The sequence below is a fragment of the Lutjanus erythropterus genome, chromosome 15 (assembly GCF_056507025.1).
Source record: "Lutjanus erythropterus isolate fLutEry1 chromosome 15, fLutEry1.hap2, whole genome shotgun sequence".
Taxonomy (NCBI): Eukaryota; Metazoa; Chordata; class Actinopteri; order Lutjaniformes; family Lutjanidae; genus Lutjanus; species Lutjanus erythropterus.
This window is the reverse complement of record NC_139331.1, coordinates 18,913,624-18,931,618: the sequence shown is the minus strand read 5'-3', so window position 1 is coordinate 18,931,618 and position 17,995 is coordinate 18,913,624. Positions and strand designations below refer to the sequence as shown.

The window sequence follows — 17,995 nt, the reverse complement described above, 5'->3', positions numbered from 1 at the left end:
TCTGCTCCTAATTCAGTGCTGTGGTGATGTCAGAAATGCAATCAGTTTCTCAGGCTCAGGGAAATGGTTTATGGATTTACCTGTTTATGTAATTATGTTTGAATAATGATTTAAAAAGAAAAACGCATTAGTCCCTTTCCACTGCAGCCAAACAGCCAAATCCACCAAAACTAAATTCATCATCAACAGAACGAATTTTGGACGTACAAATCCCTAATCCCATTCTTTTCTTTTCTTTTCTTTTCTTTTCTTTTCTTTTCTTTTGTCTGGTTGAATTTGCCATTTAGTTTTTGTCTGGTTATTTATTAATTTAACTTTTGGAAAAAAAAAGTATAAAGATGCACAATGATACAATCAGCAGCAGCAGAAGAAGAAACACTTATATCTAGAAATTGCAATACAGTATGAAAAAAGATGTAGCCATTGTTAAGGGTTCCATTTAGTTTAGGGAAATTCATAAATCTTTTTCAAAATCAATATGAGGATCTATATAAAAGATAAAAAATACATTTAAAAGAAACATTATAATGGAAGTGTCCCTAGCATGACTACAGTTTTTACAGCAACATGCTAGGTGCTTGTAGGTAAACACTGATCAAATATTAAAGCTACTACAAGGAGTTTTATGAAACTGTCTAAATTTAATACTGAGGCCTCTATATGACTCAGATTCTCCTCGATTCTCCCTACGTTAGCCAGTTACGAGAGCAGCGGGAGATTTTTATTTGGATGATTTTCTGTCTTCTTTTTTATTTTGTGGTTATGGCGATGGAAACACCACCGCTTTTGTCCACAGAGGCCTCCAGAATCAACACAATATTAAAGTTCCTTGTAGCCTAAAAAAATCGGTGGAATCGGGTTCCTTGGTTGAAAAGTGCGACACCACTGGATGTAGGGCAACAGGACTTCCACATGGTGGCACTGTTTTTCTTTCCCTTCACCCTAAAAACCTGATGTTGTATGGCAGTGACAGCATAATTTAATAATCACTTTCTCTCTATCACTGTCTCTCCCTGTACATTACTCTGCTTATTACACGGTTACTTACCAACTAAAGCAAACATTTGACACAAAATATTGATTCAAAAAATATTTTATTGCTCCTCCAGAGTGTTTGATCAGAGCTGCATCCATAAAAACAGTCTGTTATACACAGCAATGGTCTGCTATACAAAAATAAAAGACATTAGATAACAGACAGATCCTCCATCCCAGCAGCCACCAGTCTCTCATAATGTAGCACTGTAATGCAAAAAGAAAGAGATGAAAGAGGGTGTGTCTATCTATGAATGGTCCTGTGCATGTGTACAGACAAAGCAGTAGGCCCATATCTGTGTTTGTTTGCATACATAAGGCCATATACACATGTGTATTTCAGGACGGTTGTTAAGAATCTAGAACATTAGATCAGTCTATAAGATCTGATGCAATGTTACAGATGAAACTACAGAATAGTATATAAAGTAGTTAGAATTAGCTTCAGCTCCAACAGCTACACTGTAAAAAATAAACTATATATTTTAACTTTGAAAGGGGACTTTGAAACTTTAAGTTGACTGAATTTGAAAAGGGAAGTTGAGGTGATTTCTGTAATTATTCAAAACATTTAAACTTTTCTAGTCAAATGAATTCTATATAAATTCAGTTGCACTTAAAAAACATGTTCAATAACCCTAAGTTAATTTGACTTAATTTGACTGCAAGGAGTTTTTTTTTTAACTGGTTCAGTTTAATACTGATGCTACTGTATGACCCACATAAGCAAACGAGACCATCCACAAGAAGATTGGCTATTTCTACACGGCTATTCTTAATGGCTACCACCAGGTTGGATTCTCCTTGCAATCATTTTCACAGTTTCCCAGTTAAAAAGAAACAGTAGGAGAATTTTATCTTGATGATTTTATTTTATTTCATATTTTGTTATATTTTGTGGTTATTATAATGGGAACAGTATTGTTGTGTCCACAGGGCTTCCCAAAATCAACAAAATATGAAAGTTCTTTATAGTAGCTTTAAATTATTTCATGAATGAATCAGCAGTCTAATTATATAACATAATAAAATAATTCTGTCAGGGCTATTCTGTTGCAAAAAGACAACTTAACATTTATACTTTGGGAATATAATTTACTAGAGTAAACTTTTAAATGATGGACTTTTACTTGTAATGGAGTATTTTACACTTCCATACTTCATACTACTAGAAGCTCTGAATACTTCTTCCACCACTGCCTTCTTCAAATAAAAACAAACCTCATTTAAATCTGTTTTCATTTGCACAAACCAACATTATGCAAGTTTGACCTTTAGACTATCAATAGGTGTGTCTGCTGATTGTTTTTGTTTAGTTTAGTATTTTTTCTGCTCTATCAGTAAATGTTCCTCTCTTTAATAAAACAGTGCCATTGGCAGTTTGTCTGAAGAATAAAGCAGATGATTGTCTTGAATTAAGAGAAAGAAGCCCTGCAAACACAAAGTTTATTTGACTATGCGCCGCATGATTGAGTTTTGGTCTTTGAAATTGTGAAACTGCATTCTAGCATGGTGTTTAAGCCTTGCAACCAAATCTTGATAAGAAATCTGTGACTTTACAAACTGAGATTAGGCAAGGTGCCTTGCCAAATGAGAATATAATAGTTGGGGAGAGCTGGGATGAAAGGAGTGGTTGCTGCATGGACCTTATCTGCTGCGACACAGATGTCAGGGGCTGAGAAGACCACAGGATCTACACCCTATTATTGAGACCACAGCTGAAAATCAGCCCGATCTGATCACCTTTGCAACAATTACATTAGAAAAATATATTTTTCACTTGGAGAATAAAATTGACAAAACAGAAATGTTTTCTGTTTCTAAGGTAATCTTTATTTGTTGAATATTATATCAGTTCAGTATCAGTGAAGGTTTAATTTATGTTAACCTGTCAGGGGAGGGACAAAAGTAGCACAATGTTACTTTTCACTTGCTTTTATTAAAGACATATTTCTTTGCTCATTATATTTGTAGGAAATGCTCAGGGTCAGGTTCAGACCAACAGAGGTCTCCCTAGTCCAGATGTGCATGCTAGAGCATATCAGACTGCTTTATATGAGGTACAGCCTGTAAGAGGTGATAATGTACTTGGGTGAATTTGACACATGTATGATCATTAATGGAAATAATAATGAGCATTATGTGAAAGAAATATACTCACGTTATGTGGTCGATTTATTATTTTCATCTTGACAGAGAAAAGTAAAAGTCACAATGCACAATGTCAAATTCCACTTTGTTTCCAACCAAAATAAAAAAAAAAACAGTTGGTATATGTAGAGTACATACACTCTTAGAAATATGGGTTCTACAGGGGTTCTTCCTGAAGCACAGAGGTTGTGCCCAGAACCCTTTGCTTCCACATAAAACTTTTACTTCAACCCCTGCTCTCTTCTACAATAATCACGTGATCATTTACTGACATAGTAAAGACCAGTGTCCAACAACTGGGCCACCCATGGTTATCTTGGTTACTGAGTCATTACATAACACGCGTGCGCACACACACACACACACACACACAAACACACAGGGGATCAAATGTCAGCAGTTAAAACAGGTCAAACGTTGGATTCTATAGGCCATGTCTGAACATCTAAATACATCTCCTGAAAAGTAGGACAGGCACAAACAGAGCGTAACAGGCACATTAGGCCACATTCTGTCATGTGTGAGGCAGCAGGGCAGGTGTGACAGCTCTGACGTCCTGCTGCATTCTTAGAAAAGGGACATGGGAACCGAGCAAAACAGCAGGTGGCCTCATGGGTTTGTTTTCGCATGCAGTATGAGAGAATTAGCGTTATTGATACAGGTGTATTTTATAGCTGGTGACCTTATAACGATGATTACAACATAAAGCGACTCTACAAGAACATAAAATTGTAGCTAGATTTCTTACAACAAAGCTCAGAGCGCGATAAGATCATTAGTAGCTCCTCATCACGCGCCACAGTACGGAAATATTTGCCAAGAGTTGAATACATTTTTTCATTATAAATGCATTAAGTTATACGCGTTTCGACCAATAGGGTTCCGCGCTGGGCGTTCTAAGACCCGAAGCGGCGCTTCCTATTGGTGGTCTGAACGGACATGGGCGGGGCTAAGCAAGCGCCTCACCAAAACAAGTTCCGTGCGTGCGCCGACACGAGCAGAGTTGTGAGAAAGTTTGGAGAAGAAACAAGCGAATGGACCGACAAACACGAAGCTAAGCCAAGAACAGAGACACAGCTGGGGCGTCAGGTACGTGTCACTGCATGTAGCTGTTAATACAACTTAAATACGTGTTTGCTGTCACTTTTAATGCAGGGAAGCACGCCTAATTTGCACGTATATAGTGGGCAAGCCCATGCTTGAAGTTGAGAAAGCTGCTAACTTTGGCTTTTGCCTTAAAGACGTTGTGTTTTCCCTGGTTGTCTCTGGATTCCAGCTTCCAAAAATGACCTTGCAACATTTTAGCTGAAGTCACGGACTTTTAGGGAACACAAATTACATAGAAAAGGAAGTAGTCTCATTCATTACACACTGTAAATTATGGCAACCATACAGATGTTAGTGCAAGTGTAGGAAAGTGCACAACTTCAGAACAGTCTCCCAGATCATTTCCAGAATTCACTCAATATGTCTGTAACGCAGAACCAGTTTCAAGTGTCCACTGTGAGCTGCACACAGCTGGTATTTATGACAGGGCTTTCATTTGGAAGCCTGCTTGTATCCAGGGACACCAAATGGCACCAGTGTTGGTTTAACCCAGGACTAAAGAGAAAGGGGAAAGGAGGAACTGACGTGATGGTCATGACAATTTCACTTTTTATTGCACCAGGATCAAATAATGCTGCATTTTGGAGAAAGTAATATGACCATTTTTTCCCGCGATGATGTTCCTTCAGGGCATGCAAGTTGCACAATAATAAGTAAGAGTATCAAACCTAAGTACTTATTTGTTTAATTAAAACCCCATTAGCCAGTACCAAGGTAGCAACTACTCTTCCTGGGGTCCACACACAAGTAAACATTACATCATTATGGAAAGAAATCAAAAGTCCAAGGCAAAAGTAACAAAATAAATAAGTTAATTAAAATGACAACAAATCAAGACCAGTAAAACTACAAATGATGATAATAACAATGGCATCAAGTCCCTACATTATATCTAAAAATAGCTGGTTGCCATGTAACAAGAGCTGGCATCAAATATCTGGTTAGATTTGTAATCTTGTTTGTTTGTTTTGATCAGATGGGTGTTGATTTAAACCAAAGTTGTTTTATACTAACAGTTATTTTCATTATTGATTAATCTTTTGATCTTTTTTTTTTTTTTTTTCAAATAACTGATTAGCTGTTTGGTCCATAAAATGTCAGAAAATGTTGATCATTATTTCCCGAAGCACAAAGTGAGATCTTCAAATATCTTGTTTTGTCAAGATATTCAGCTTCCTGGAGGAGAGGACCAAATTGATATTGACAGGTTTAATCTTCTGTGAGTGTTCATCCCTTTTTTTTAATAGAAATTACATCTACCTCAGTTCCCAGGGCACCTGTGGGGTGTCCATCCTCCATACTGTCTCCACCCCCACACACGTGACAACAAATCCCCCGCGCAGCACACCTGGGGTGCTTTTCATTACGCTGAATTATGCCTACTCATCTCCTCTCTCCTCCCCGGACCCGGAAGTCGTTATGAAGCCTTTATGAAGGATCTTTCAATGCCTTAAATGCATCTGGAAGAAATGAGGAGTGTGGAGAGAGGAGGCTGTATCCTGCATCATTAGGACCCACGCAGGGAAATCAAATTCCATTACTGACAGAAGTGCTGGTTCTGTCTGTCTGTCTGTCCTTCTGTCCTTCTGTCAAATGTATGCTGATGACACATTTACAAACAAGCTGCAAACAAATAAACTGCAGCCATGGTTCACATTTCTGACCGGTTAAGTGACTCATGCTCATGCCAGAATGTAAGCAAATCTGTCTGTAGTTTTAGGCATAATGGGACCACACCTATCAACAGACACAGTCAGCCTTTTTATGTGTCATATGAATTATTCATAGCATCAAACACTACAACTCTGAAACATATTGAGTCCCTATAAAAACAGACCCTTAAAACACCGAACGGCCACTAGCTATCATTATTGGCACATTGTTTAATTCTGATAGTTTTTAACATTTTCCAGATGCTTGCCTCATCCTTAAGGTCTTACATGTGAACTACCAGAACAGTCCACCTGCTAAGACAAGAGAGTTCCCTAATTATCTAACCTTTAAACAGAAAATTAAGACATGGCTTAAAGCAGTATTTCCCAAGCTTTTTTTTTTCTGGAGACCCTCTTCTTAAAAATTGCAAACCATTGTGATCCAATTCATAGTAGGCCTTATTAATAAATCTTGGTAGGACTTAATTCATGTATAAATGAAAGTTCCGGACAATTTTTACTGCCATTTCCACATCTTAGAGTTGTCACGATTTCTCAATTAATCGATTATTTATTAAATTAAGCACCAACTATTTTGATAATCAATTAATCGGTTTGAGTATTCTTTTAAAAAATCTAATTTCTCTTATTCCAGATTCTTAAATGTGAAAGTTTTCTGTACTCCTTTATGATAGTAAACTGATTATCTTTGGGTTGTTGACAAAACAAATTTCCAAAACATATTTCAGGAAGTCATCTTGGGCTTTGGAAAACAGTGATTGACATTTATACCATTTTCTGACTTGTTACAAACAAAACATCTAATCGATTAATCAAGAGAAAAACTGACAGATTAATCATCAGGAAAACAATGTAGAACATTTTACTGTACTTCATAAATAAGATAAAATAAAAAAAAAAAATACAAAGTGGCTCTCATTGTTTTCCTTTCGTTGGTAAAACAATACACCCATTTTAATGCTTTATCAAAAATGTGCTACAGATATAAATCTTCAATTTCCTAAATTTCTTCCGCACTCTTTTTGTTGGTGACCTAAAATTGACCCACTCTCTGGAAATGATTGGCTTTATTTCTAACATGTAACTGTGAGTAATTTTACTACCTCATGCTCGGCACTACCTTTACATAATTTCATTGCTTTTATCTCTATATTTTTGTAATGCTTTTATGTTTTGTATTGTACTGTTGTATCGTTGCTAACTCTGGGACATTTCCGTTCGAGTGTGAACTGTAATGTTGATTAACGTGCACTGTGCCTGGTAAGTAAATAAATGAAACTGATCCACACATTTCTCAATGTAAGGTAGAATTTATATAGTTATATATCTTTATATAGCTTTTAAAGTATAATTTTGTTATTAAGACAAAAACTAAAAAAAGTCACATAGGCACTATTAATGAAAACTTTCAACATTCTGTCCAGTTAGTTAGATAAGAATTAGATTTCCCATGTGCTTCATCATGAAGAATTTAATCGTGAAATGCTGCCGTACCTGTTCTGAGCTGTATGTTGATGACAGCTCAGGACTGATGTGTAACAAGCGAAGAGTTTTATTGCTCTTTTAAAGGCAGACTCATCGTACTTCATAATCAAAATGTTTGAATGAGTTGGTTTGTATCTGTTTTACCAAGGCCTACTGTTAGAGGCGGTTGACGATGGACCCCAACAGCGAGACCAGAAAGATGACCTCTTACCTCCCAGGCTGCCCCACCTCTGAAACCCAGAAACTGACCCCACCCAGAGGCCCAGGTACATTGTTGAATCAGATCCAATTAAATGCCTTTAGACAAAAGTATGTCAGAGTCTTGTTTGTGCGTTGTGTAAATTAGATGTTTAGTGAGGGCGTACCTGCTTAATTCAAGAACAAATGGACTCCTCCCTACAGCAACACTAATATTAAACCTGATGATGCTGAAACTCTCTGCTTCCTTATTTTACAGAAGCAGTTTAATTGAGTTATCTGGAAATCGACTGGTGCAAAAAATGTTGATTTGCTCATTAAAGTCATCCAGATAACTCAGTATACCTGCTTCTTGGAATAGATCTATACATTTCTAAGAACATGTGATAATTCAGCTAAAATAAAAATTTTGGTTGTTGCATGTTTAATTTCTTTTTTTAAATTATATGAAGAGCATTACACATGGCAGTGTAGTGATATAACAATACAAAACAGTGGGCACATATCACGTACACGTTGTCCTGTATCTTTATTTTCCTTCCCAGTATCTCTTTCCCACCTTCAGCCACTTAAAAATGTCTAGACATAATGGGTTACACAGGCATGTTATGTAAGACGTATGAAAGTTGGGAAGGAAGAACTGTATCAAATAGTGCAAAAACAAAAAAGAAACAAAATGCATAAAGTCGATTTCAATTTCTTCACATTGACTTCTTCCTAGGGATGCACAATAACATCACGTGTCATTGGCATCGCTCGATAAAGGCTTTAAAATGAAATATCACCGTCAGCCCAAAGTGTAAAGTTTCTGCTCATGTGGCAGGCTGATAAGATGACACTTTAATTATGCACATACAATGTGAGTATGTCTGCAGTGTGGAGGTTTGTGGAAGTGTCCAAAATGAATAGCAAAGTAGCTATTTGTAAAGATTGTAACGTCAGTCAAAAGCAAAGGAGCCAAATCAAGTTCTTTCAACACTACAAAAGAAATCATCCCAGTCATTACAATAAATGTGTGAAGAGCAGAGATAAAAAAAACTGTCAGCAGTAGTTTTCTTATTTTGTTCAGTTAATGTGTACATTTTGAAAAGCATTGTATTTTATTTTGTCTGCATCTGCCACTGGGCCATTATGATAAGAGTAGATTTAATAATTTGATTCAACTACAGGAGAGACTTGATGTTCTCTGCAAGCAGGTGGAAAATTTTTATCTGCACGTCAGGATCGGTGATCAGCCAAAATGGGTTGGAAAATTATCAGCATATCGGATATCAGCAAAAATCCAATATCATGCATCCCTACTGCTTCCTCTAACACTGATTAACACTGATGATGAAGCCAAAAGTTGTTTATGACTCTGCATGTCACGGGTCACTCTGACCTTAGTGGTGTGACACTCCATCATCACAAACTACATCCCCGTAAATCTTTAAAAAAAAAAAAACATTCAGTTCATTTATCCATTTACCTTTCTAGAGTTATTTTGTGTGCTTTAAAGAACACAAACACATGGACCGGAACAATTCAGAGAACAGCTGTAAAATTTGTTAAAATATTAGTATAGAAACATCCAAACTTACATGTAAGAAGAAGTGATGTGCTTTTAAAGTCTCACGTCAACTTACACATTAAAATCTGAATCATTTCCACACAGTGAAACACCGGTGTCAGATCAGTACTCATTGTCAGACAGTTGTCCCAGTTATTTTGTGACAAAACATTCCTTTAAAATGTTGTATTATTACTAGAGTATTACAGTCTATATATATTTACTCTAAATAAATCATTTTAATTTTAAGTCCATGCCAATTACACAGCAGCTGAAAGACTTTATACTCAAGAGCACAGTCTAATATATTAAATATTGTAAAGTCATTATTAGATAATGTCACTTATGGAAAAGGATTGAGACACGGGGTGCAGTGGAACAGTCTTTGTAAACCTTATAGGACCCTGCAGTTTGCAGCTGTGTCTCTGTTTGCCTTTCATGTTCTGCTGTGATTATTAAATTAGAACAAAAAAAGTTGCAATAGGAGGTGACAAAAGTACACACAGTCTTTACTCAAACAGAAGTACAGATACTTGTGTAAAAAGTACTAATTCAACTTCTCTACTCAAGTAAAAGTAAATACTCTGACGTTCCCTCTAATGGTCATTTTACCGGCTGGGTCTGTCCAAAACTTTTCTCCACGGTCGCGTCTCCCTCTCCCCCTCTTCATGTAGTCAGATCTTTTTTTTTTCTTTATACAGTTTTCGTCTGTCATGTGTGATATGCACTGATGGATACACTGAGGAATTGTCTCTTGTGTGTTATTGTCTCATTCATTTAGGCTGAAATCAGTCTTGATGTTGGGAAGGCAGAATGCAATGATGCAAAATAGAAACAATCAATAAGTCCCCTCAAATGCATGAAAGCTGACGTAATACGACTTTTTTAAATTGAAGGAGTAGACAGATATTTCTTAAAATGTAAGGAGTAAAATATTGTCTGAAAAATAAATACTCAAGTAAAGTACAGAACTCTACTTAATTACAGTAGCCAAGTATTTGTACCTCCCACCTCTGAAGACAATTGTAGTTAATTGTGTTGGTGTAACTCTACAACCTGTTATAAAGAAGAGGTAAATATTAACAATAACTCCAGTACGGTGTCCTTTACTGAAAACTGTTTAAGGAAAGATGCACATTGAAGTCAACAGCAATACTTAATATAGAAAAACAATACAAGGATCAATAATGATGAACTTTATGACTGCTCATGTGAATATCATGAACTATTCTGAACTTAAAAAGTGTTGATCTATGCATGCTAAGCTCATCAGTTTTTCCAACTATTTCTTTCTTATCTGTCTGGTTGTAATGATAACAAATATCTGTACACTGAGTGCGATACATGCGCACAACACACACACACACTTGATACATGAAAGACAACGCAAGTAGGTTTAAATTCCTCACACACACACACTCGCACAATGGCTCACTAGATTGCTTCAGCATTCTTCTTGTGAACTTCCGACCCCTGATTCCACACAGTCAGCATTAATGCAACGACACGACTGGGGGGAAACCTGCAGGGAGAAAAGCTGTGGTCCTGCCAAAAGTTATGGTACATAGTTTTAAAATGTTTTCTTTTTCTTTTTGTGTATTACAGTGATACACACATTAATTGATGCTCTTTTTTTTAAAAATCTTTTTAACCATATATCAGGTTCTCTCCTCAGCCATCAAGCTGTCTTTGACAATCTTTTTACTCCCAGTGTGAAATAGCCATTTCCACATGTGCTATTAAATACTTAATGCTCTCTACTCCACCTTGCTGTCCCACGCCCAAACACAGAATGAAGTTGGTTTAGTGTCTGATCCAATGTTATTCTTGTATGTACAGCACCTCTCCTCATGGGTGATTTCAGTTCTCTTTCAGGTTTGTAACATACTACATTACAGCATATTTTGCATTTCTAATCTAACTGCTACCTTACAACCCTGATTTTGGTGAGGTTATTATGTTCTTACAGGAAATGCAAGAGACCTTCTATTGCTTTAAAACCTGATGAGCTCTTAACAGAGCAGTATAACAGTATAATACTTGTTTGATGATCAGAAGAAACAAATGGTGGTCTTGTTGGTTTTGTAATGCATCAGTTTGTGTTTTGTTTGTTTTGTTTCATTTTATATCAGTTAGGTAAAATTTGTGTAGTTGCAGCAAATGGTATCTCAGATGTTTTACCTGAACAGGAGGAAGTGATGTCTTCATTGGAGATGTTGTGGGGTATTCCAGATGGAGGAATTTTGTTCCTTGAACTGACATTCCCTAAGCAGGGAGTACTCTCAAAGTACACTGTGCATCAGACTGTGGCCTTTGTCCACTCTAAGCCCTAAACCTTAAAATCTTTAACTGATATCAACTGTGTGATCAGCAGAAGCATCTTTACTACAAGAGTAGGCTGAGCGTAGGCAGGTGAAAGGGCTCCATATGCTGCGTGAGGAATGGAACAAGTTAAGTTAGTTAGTCAAGTTAATGTCATCTGGACTCTTGGGTTTAATATGTACCAAACATGGTGCACATTGCAATTGTAACAATAACCTGTATCATTACTAATGTTTATAAATCATATAATGTCATGTCTTCTTAGAACAAAACACACAGCTGCTTTGAACCTGCTCTTATAGCTAATTCAGCAAAGTCAGTGAGTCCTTGAGAAGGTCGACCACTGCCCGGTTGTATAAACCACTTAGGCGCAGGCTTCCCTTAAATTTTCATCTACATGAAAACGTGCGTTACATAAGATCACCCTAAGGACTTACTCACTCAAAAATGAACTTCAGTCTGCTCACCCTCATGCTGATTGAAAGTCATGGTTTTTGGTTCACAAAACACTGCTGGAGTTTCACAGGAAAACCACTTTTTTTTTGTTTTGTTTTGTTTTTTGTAAGAGAAAGGTGACCAGTTTTCAAACAGAAAAAAACAATTAATGCCTCCATACTGCTCATCTGGTGTAATCCAAGTCTCCTAAACTGTTATCTAATGGTCTGTTCTCTTTGTTTGTGTCCCTGTCTCCAGGCTGCAGCTGGCTGGTGGTGGTAGCGGCTGTAGCGGCCTCTCTGAGTGGCCTGATGCTGGGCTACGAAATGGGCCTGACCTCTGGAGTCCTGCTGCAGCTGCGGGGGCTCCTCTCACTCTCTTGCCGGGAACAGGAACTGCTGGTCAGCTCCCACCTCCTAGGCGCTCTCCTCATCTGCTTGGCTGGAGGTCCCATTCTGGATCGCTATGGCCGCCGCTGCTCCCTGCTCCTGAGCGCCACCCTGGTGGTTGCAGGGACGGTCGTGCTCATCGCCATCACGTCATTTATTGCACTCACACTGGGCAGGCTGATAGTCGGCATGGGAACGGCGCTGTCGGGGACTGGAGCATGCCTGTACATTGCGGAGATCTCGCCGAGGGAGAGGAGGGGTCTGCTGGTGACGTTGTACGAACTGATGTTGGTGGTGGGTGTAATGCTGGGATTCAGCTGTAGCTATGCCTTTGCTACTCTGCCCCATGGCTGGGCGTATACATTTGGACTAGTAATTCCCCCGGCGCTGCTGCAGATCAGCGTCCTTCTGTTCCTCCCGCCCAGTCCACGCTTCCTGGTGGCGCACGGTAAAGTGGAGCAGGCCAGAATAGTGCTGGCCAGAATGAGAGGTGGGGTTCAGGAGCATGTGGAGGTGGAGCTCAGAGACATCCAGGCAGGACTTAAAGAGGAATCGGAGCACAGTTTTTGGGAGTTGTTCAGCGCCAAGGCCAACTTGCGCTCGCGGCTGCTGACAGGTGTGGCGTTAGTCTTCCTTCAGCAGGCGACTGGTCAGCCCAACATCCTCTCCTACGCTTCACCACTCCTCCGCAGCGTTGGCTTCAACAGTGATGCTGCGGCAACCCTGGCCTCCACAGGGTTTGGAGTGGTCAAAGTAGTCGGCACCATCCCGGCCGTGTTGCTGGTCGACCGCGTGGGACCCAAGAGCTTTTTGTGTGTGGGTGCTGTTGCCATGGGAATGTCACTGGTTGCACTGGGTACACTGACACTGCAGAGCCACACTCACCTCACCAGCCTGTGCAAAAGTCACACAACACTAAACTACACAAACACGCCGTGGAATTTAAACAGAACTGCTGTAGACTTTGAGGACAGTGACATTTTTTCTACTCACTTCCCCAGCCAGTGGAGCAGTGAGGAGGAGGCACAGGGAATGATCAGAGAGGATGATGGGTTTGGGGAGTCGGAAGGAGGAAAGACTTTTGTTGAAGTTTCTTCCTCATTGAAGCTGGCATCATTGATCAGCTTGCTGGTGTATGTGGCAGCCTTCTCCATCAGCCTCGGGCCAAGTAAGCACCGTCATTCAGCCACTCCTTATACACACACACGCACACAAATTAAAAACCAATAACTGATGACCTACAATACAGATGACATTTGAGGCTGTTTGTCCTGTCAGAGAAGCTGTAAAGCAGGAGTTGTTGGTAAGGTTCTGTTTTGGACATGTTGGAAAGAGAATAAAAAGAAGCTGTTGCTGGGTCATGTCTACATGATAACCCTGGATTTGCAAAACTCTTGCACATGACCACTTGATTGAGCGCTGTTTTAGAAAGTCAGGTGATGTAGTAAAAAATACTGAGAGAGTCCACACAGGCAGGATATTGTGGTGGGACAACACACAGGACTCTGACCCAGGAGACCAGAATTTGGATCCTGTGTGAAGACAGAAGAAGTTTCCCAGTTAAATGATTAGTTGTTCGGTCTATAAAACATCGAAAAATGGTGAAAACCAGTGTTTCCCAAAGCCCAAGATAATGTCCTCAAATGTTTTGTTTTGTCCACAGCACAAGGAAATTCAGTTTACTATCAAAGGAGGAGTAAAGAGAGAGAAAATATTCTCACTCAAGAAGCTGAAATCAAAGAATTTGGATTTTTTTTGTCTTTAAAAAGCACCCAAACCAATTAATAGATTATCAAAATAGTCAGTGATAAATTTAATAATTGTTTAGTGATCAATTAGCCAGAAGTCAACATTGACTTTATGTTGTCAGACTTAGTTGACATTATTTTCAGTTTTTAGTCACAGTTTGGTTAGGTTTAGGCAACATAAGTACTTGGTTAACTTCAGGAACCAAAACTTCTTTGTTAGGTTTAGGACAAGATCGTGGTTTGGGTTAAAATTATAAGTCAACGTTGACTAGGGACACAAACCATGGCTTTCTGGAAGACAGGCTTTCTGGCAGAAAGCCCCACAGGCAAATGTAATCCACCTCAAAAATATGAAGAAACAATACTGCTGGTTAACGGTGTTATCGTACATCACAGTGATTCATTGTTGATATTGTCATGTGAAAAAACGGTCGATATGCCCCAACCATAACTTGTAATGTACTCCTTCAGTCTCTTTGTCTGTCAAGGTTCAGTGATTTTTCAGATTTAGTCCTTTAAAAGAATCATTGCATACCTGCATGACTTTTGCCAGAGGACACAAAGCTATGTTTGCTTTATTATGATCCATATGCACTTACAGTGTATGTTAAGAGAATTTGTCTAGTTTATTTGGTTCTAGTGGCTGCAGCTAGTAGTATGTTGTACTTCAAAGTACAAAGTACAACATTGGTTGTCATACAATAACTAGGCTTTGGTGAAGTATTGATTGAAATGCTCCAGTTCTGCAGATAAAGCAGTGTGGACCCTGACTTCAGTGCTTCACACCTGGCCTGTAACTCGCCATACAACATTGTCAAGTGTCAAAATATCAAAGCTGTTCCTCTTCATGTTATTTGTATTCATGCCTCAATAACTGTGGCCACTTATGTCACCATGTGTCGTTGTTTTCTTTTGTTTCCAGTGGTGTATGTGGTTCTCAGTGAGATCTTTCCAATGGGAGTCAGAGGCCGGGCTGTGTCTGTGGTATCAGCTGTAAACTGGGCCACCAACCTGCTCATCTCTATGACCTTCCTCACAGTTACAGGTGTGTGTGTGTGTTTTATTGGTTATAATTTATTAATTGTAGCTTAAAGCTAATTGTGGTAGAGCTATAATTTTACAGAAGCTGTTCTATAAACCATAATTACAGGTAAACAAACACTTTAACCATAAAACAGATTTATTCATTTCACTTTATTTAAACCTTTTGCCCAGGACAGGCAAAGAAAGATGAACAAAATGTTTTTATGACATATGTCTGTTTTAGTGGGGATCAGGGATCTGTGGGGGGAGATAACAGGTCACATCTAAAAGCTGGGAGCCTGGAGATTAATTTAAGATGCAGCTCAGCATTTTTTCTTGTCTAAACTGTAATAAACATTATGTTTTGATGAGGCACCTATTCAAATGTTGGAAGTTTATAAAGGCTCAGATCATTTTGATGCAAGTACAGTATATGATGTCCATTTCCATGCGCAAAAATCTTTGCAAAATGTTACACCAAGATCTTGAGGTACATCATAGAAAAAGTCATGCTGTCATTTGGCATCAAATACTTTTGACATTTAGACATTTCTGCAAAAACTGCATTTTTTGGCAATTTTATGGTGAGCACCTCCTTATTGTCAATATAACAAGGAAGAAAAGTTAGCCTCCTTCCTTGCAAGCTAGCACGATGGATACCTTAGGTTATTTAGTTTTATATACAAAAATGTTAACTCTAGCTTTACAACTCGCCCACTACAGTTTATGAAAAACAATAATGTCGGTGGAGGACAAAGGCATCCAAGTTTAGTGTAAGAGGTTGTTGTTGTTATAACTTGTTCACTTCCTGAAAAAAAGAGGTGTGTCTCGCTTTGTTCCTACTACTGTGCAGTCAGACTGCCAACCTAAGTCATCATACTTCAGGATTAGCCTAACAGGGAGACTACACCTAAAATAGTTGTTCAGTAAGTATAATATTATAATCGTCATCATTTTGAATGTGCACCATTATAGGGCGTGTGTTTTTAGCAGAAACTGAAACTCTACTTTATTTATACAGCACCTTCCACACACACCTGCAGGCCAAAGGGCTTCACATGCCAAACTTTAATATACATACATACATTCTGCAAGTCACTAGCATGACCTAATTTGCATATTTTGTCAATCATTTTTGTCTGTCAAGTACATCTAAACTATATCACAACAACTGTAGCAGAGCAAGTAGATTATTGTAATGTAAAACATACCAGTATGCAGACTGAGGTTATCTTTAGTAAATAAGTAAAGTATTTTTTTGCTTTTGTTTTTCTAGAAAAGATTGGTGTTCCCAATGTGATGTTCCTCTATGCTGCAATGAGTTTTGTTCTCCTGGTGTTTGTCTTCCTCTGTGTGCCTGAGACCAAAGGTCGCACGCTGGAGGAGATATCAAAGGAGCTAGCAAAGAAGTGAGTGATAACCTACACGTACATTTATATTTATCCTGTAAATCTGTTTGTGCAATGGTTTTCTTAATCTTCCATCTCTTCTTTTTTCGGCTTTACCAGGAAAAATTTTGAGGTGAGGCTCTGCAGGCAGGTTCAGCCGCAGGAGAGTCTGATCAGCAGCAGGACAAACACAGAGATTCCAGCAGACGTATGACTCCTCTAAAAGAACGCAACCGCACACCTCACCTGACAGAGAGTCAAGAGCAAGGATCCAGATGGACAGTATGCTAGCAGCACTGTGAAGAATCTGGGGTACGACTTGTACATCTCACCCACATTGGTACATCCCTGCAGTTCCAGCTGGTTCCTAAAATGACGTCTGTCATCATTTTGGCTACATACTGTATGTGAAGGAACAAAGTAACAGGGAGAGAATTAAATAACAGATTTTTGAAGTTGCTCAAATGAGGATAGCTCAGGGTTCACTCTTGCTTGTTAAAGGTCAACAGTGGGGACTGAATATGTGATTATAGAAGACATATAATTTATTTAGTTCCTTCCTTTCTTTACCTCCTCCCTTTTAACAATATAGCTCCAATAATGCAGAGGGTTTAGCTTCTTTTGACTCCACAATAGCCAGCAGAAGTGATGACGAGCTCTGAAACTGTACTACTACAGTCTTTTATTTTGACTTGATATTGTGATGAACATTTACAGAAAGTTGTCTCTTTCGGATAATAATGGGGAAATCAAAGATGTACTAAAGATTAGACACTAATCACTTCAAATGTCTGTGTATGTTAATATTCTTTGGATATTTGCTGGACTGCAAATGAATTCCTATTACATTCATATGCTGCTCCCTGTTATATGTAATGTTATAACACTAACCTGACTCAGACCAGTCATACCAGTAATGCTACTGGACACACTGTAATCTACGTGGTGACAGAAATATGTCTGGTCACTGAAGTCTGAGGAAGAGCCTGGTGTCTCCTCCTGTACGTTTTATGAGAACAAGCAAGAAAATAATGAATCAACACACTCAGCACCACTTTATGCTGCTGAATTCTCAAAAACAAGCAACCAAGAGAGAAAAATACTGAACTCATCAGGTTTAATGGTATTGTTGGGTAGATAATTAAGAATTAGTGATGTTATAGTGCAAGAAGTGTGAAAAGTGATGAGCGTTTTTTTTACTTGTCAGTGATGCCAAAATTGTACTTAGTTGATTAACAATATGAATGTTTTACTGCAAGAAAGAATGACTGTTCAAAATTAAAATGGCACATTTTTAAATCAATACTTTGATACATAACCTTGTCCTTCTCGTTGTAAAATGCAGAAATGTATGGTAACACTTAATAATAACCATGGTGAATAAATAGTACATCAATAGTTAAACTTTTGTCAAGTTTTTTACTGTTAAAAACAATAAAATGATATTTAATGTTAACTAATTATTTGTAATGCTACAAATTGTAATTAGATC

At 38.3% G+C, this 17,995-nt stretch overlaps 1 protein-coding gene across 1 annotated transcript; it reads left to right on the top strand.

The window, feature by feature from the left end:
* The first annotated feature begins 4,130 nt into the window (after positions 1-4,130).
* Positions 4,131-17,907, top strand: slc2a12 (solute carrier family 2 member 12). The gene is made up of 6 exons (XM_084737975.1): positions 4,131-4,275; positions 7,600-7,717; positions 12,214-13,512; positions 15,015-15,137; positions 16,392-16,524; positions 16,624-17,907. The coding sequence occupies exons 2-6, from the start codon at positions 7,624-7,626 to the stop codon at positions 16,715-16,717; spliced, it is 1,743 nt and encodes a 580-aa protein (XP_084594101.1). The 5' UTR covers positions 4,131-4,275; positions 7,600-7,623; the 3' UTR covers positions 16,718-17,907.
* The last annotated feature ends 88 nt before the right edge of the window (positions 17,908-17,995 follow it).

Coding starts and splice junctions, on each gene's coding strand:
- slc2a12 (XM_084737975.1), top strand. CDS start 7,624: ATGGACCCCAACAGCGAGACCAGAAAGATGACCTCTTACCTCCCAGGC. Junction 13,513..15,014: donor CTCCATCAGCCTCGGGCCAA/GTAAGCACCGTC, acceptor TTTTGTTTCCAG/TGGTGTATGTGGTTCTCAGT. Junction 16,525..16,623: donor TCAAAGGAGCTAGCAAAGAA/GTGAGTGATAAC, acceptor CGGCTTTACCAG/GAAAAATTTTGAGGTGAGGC.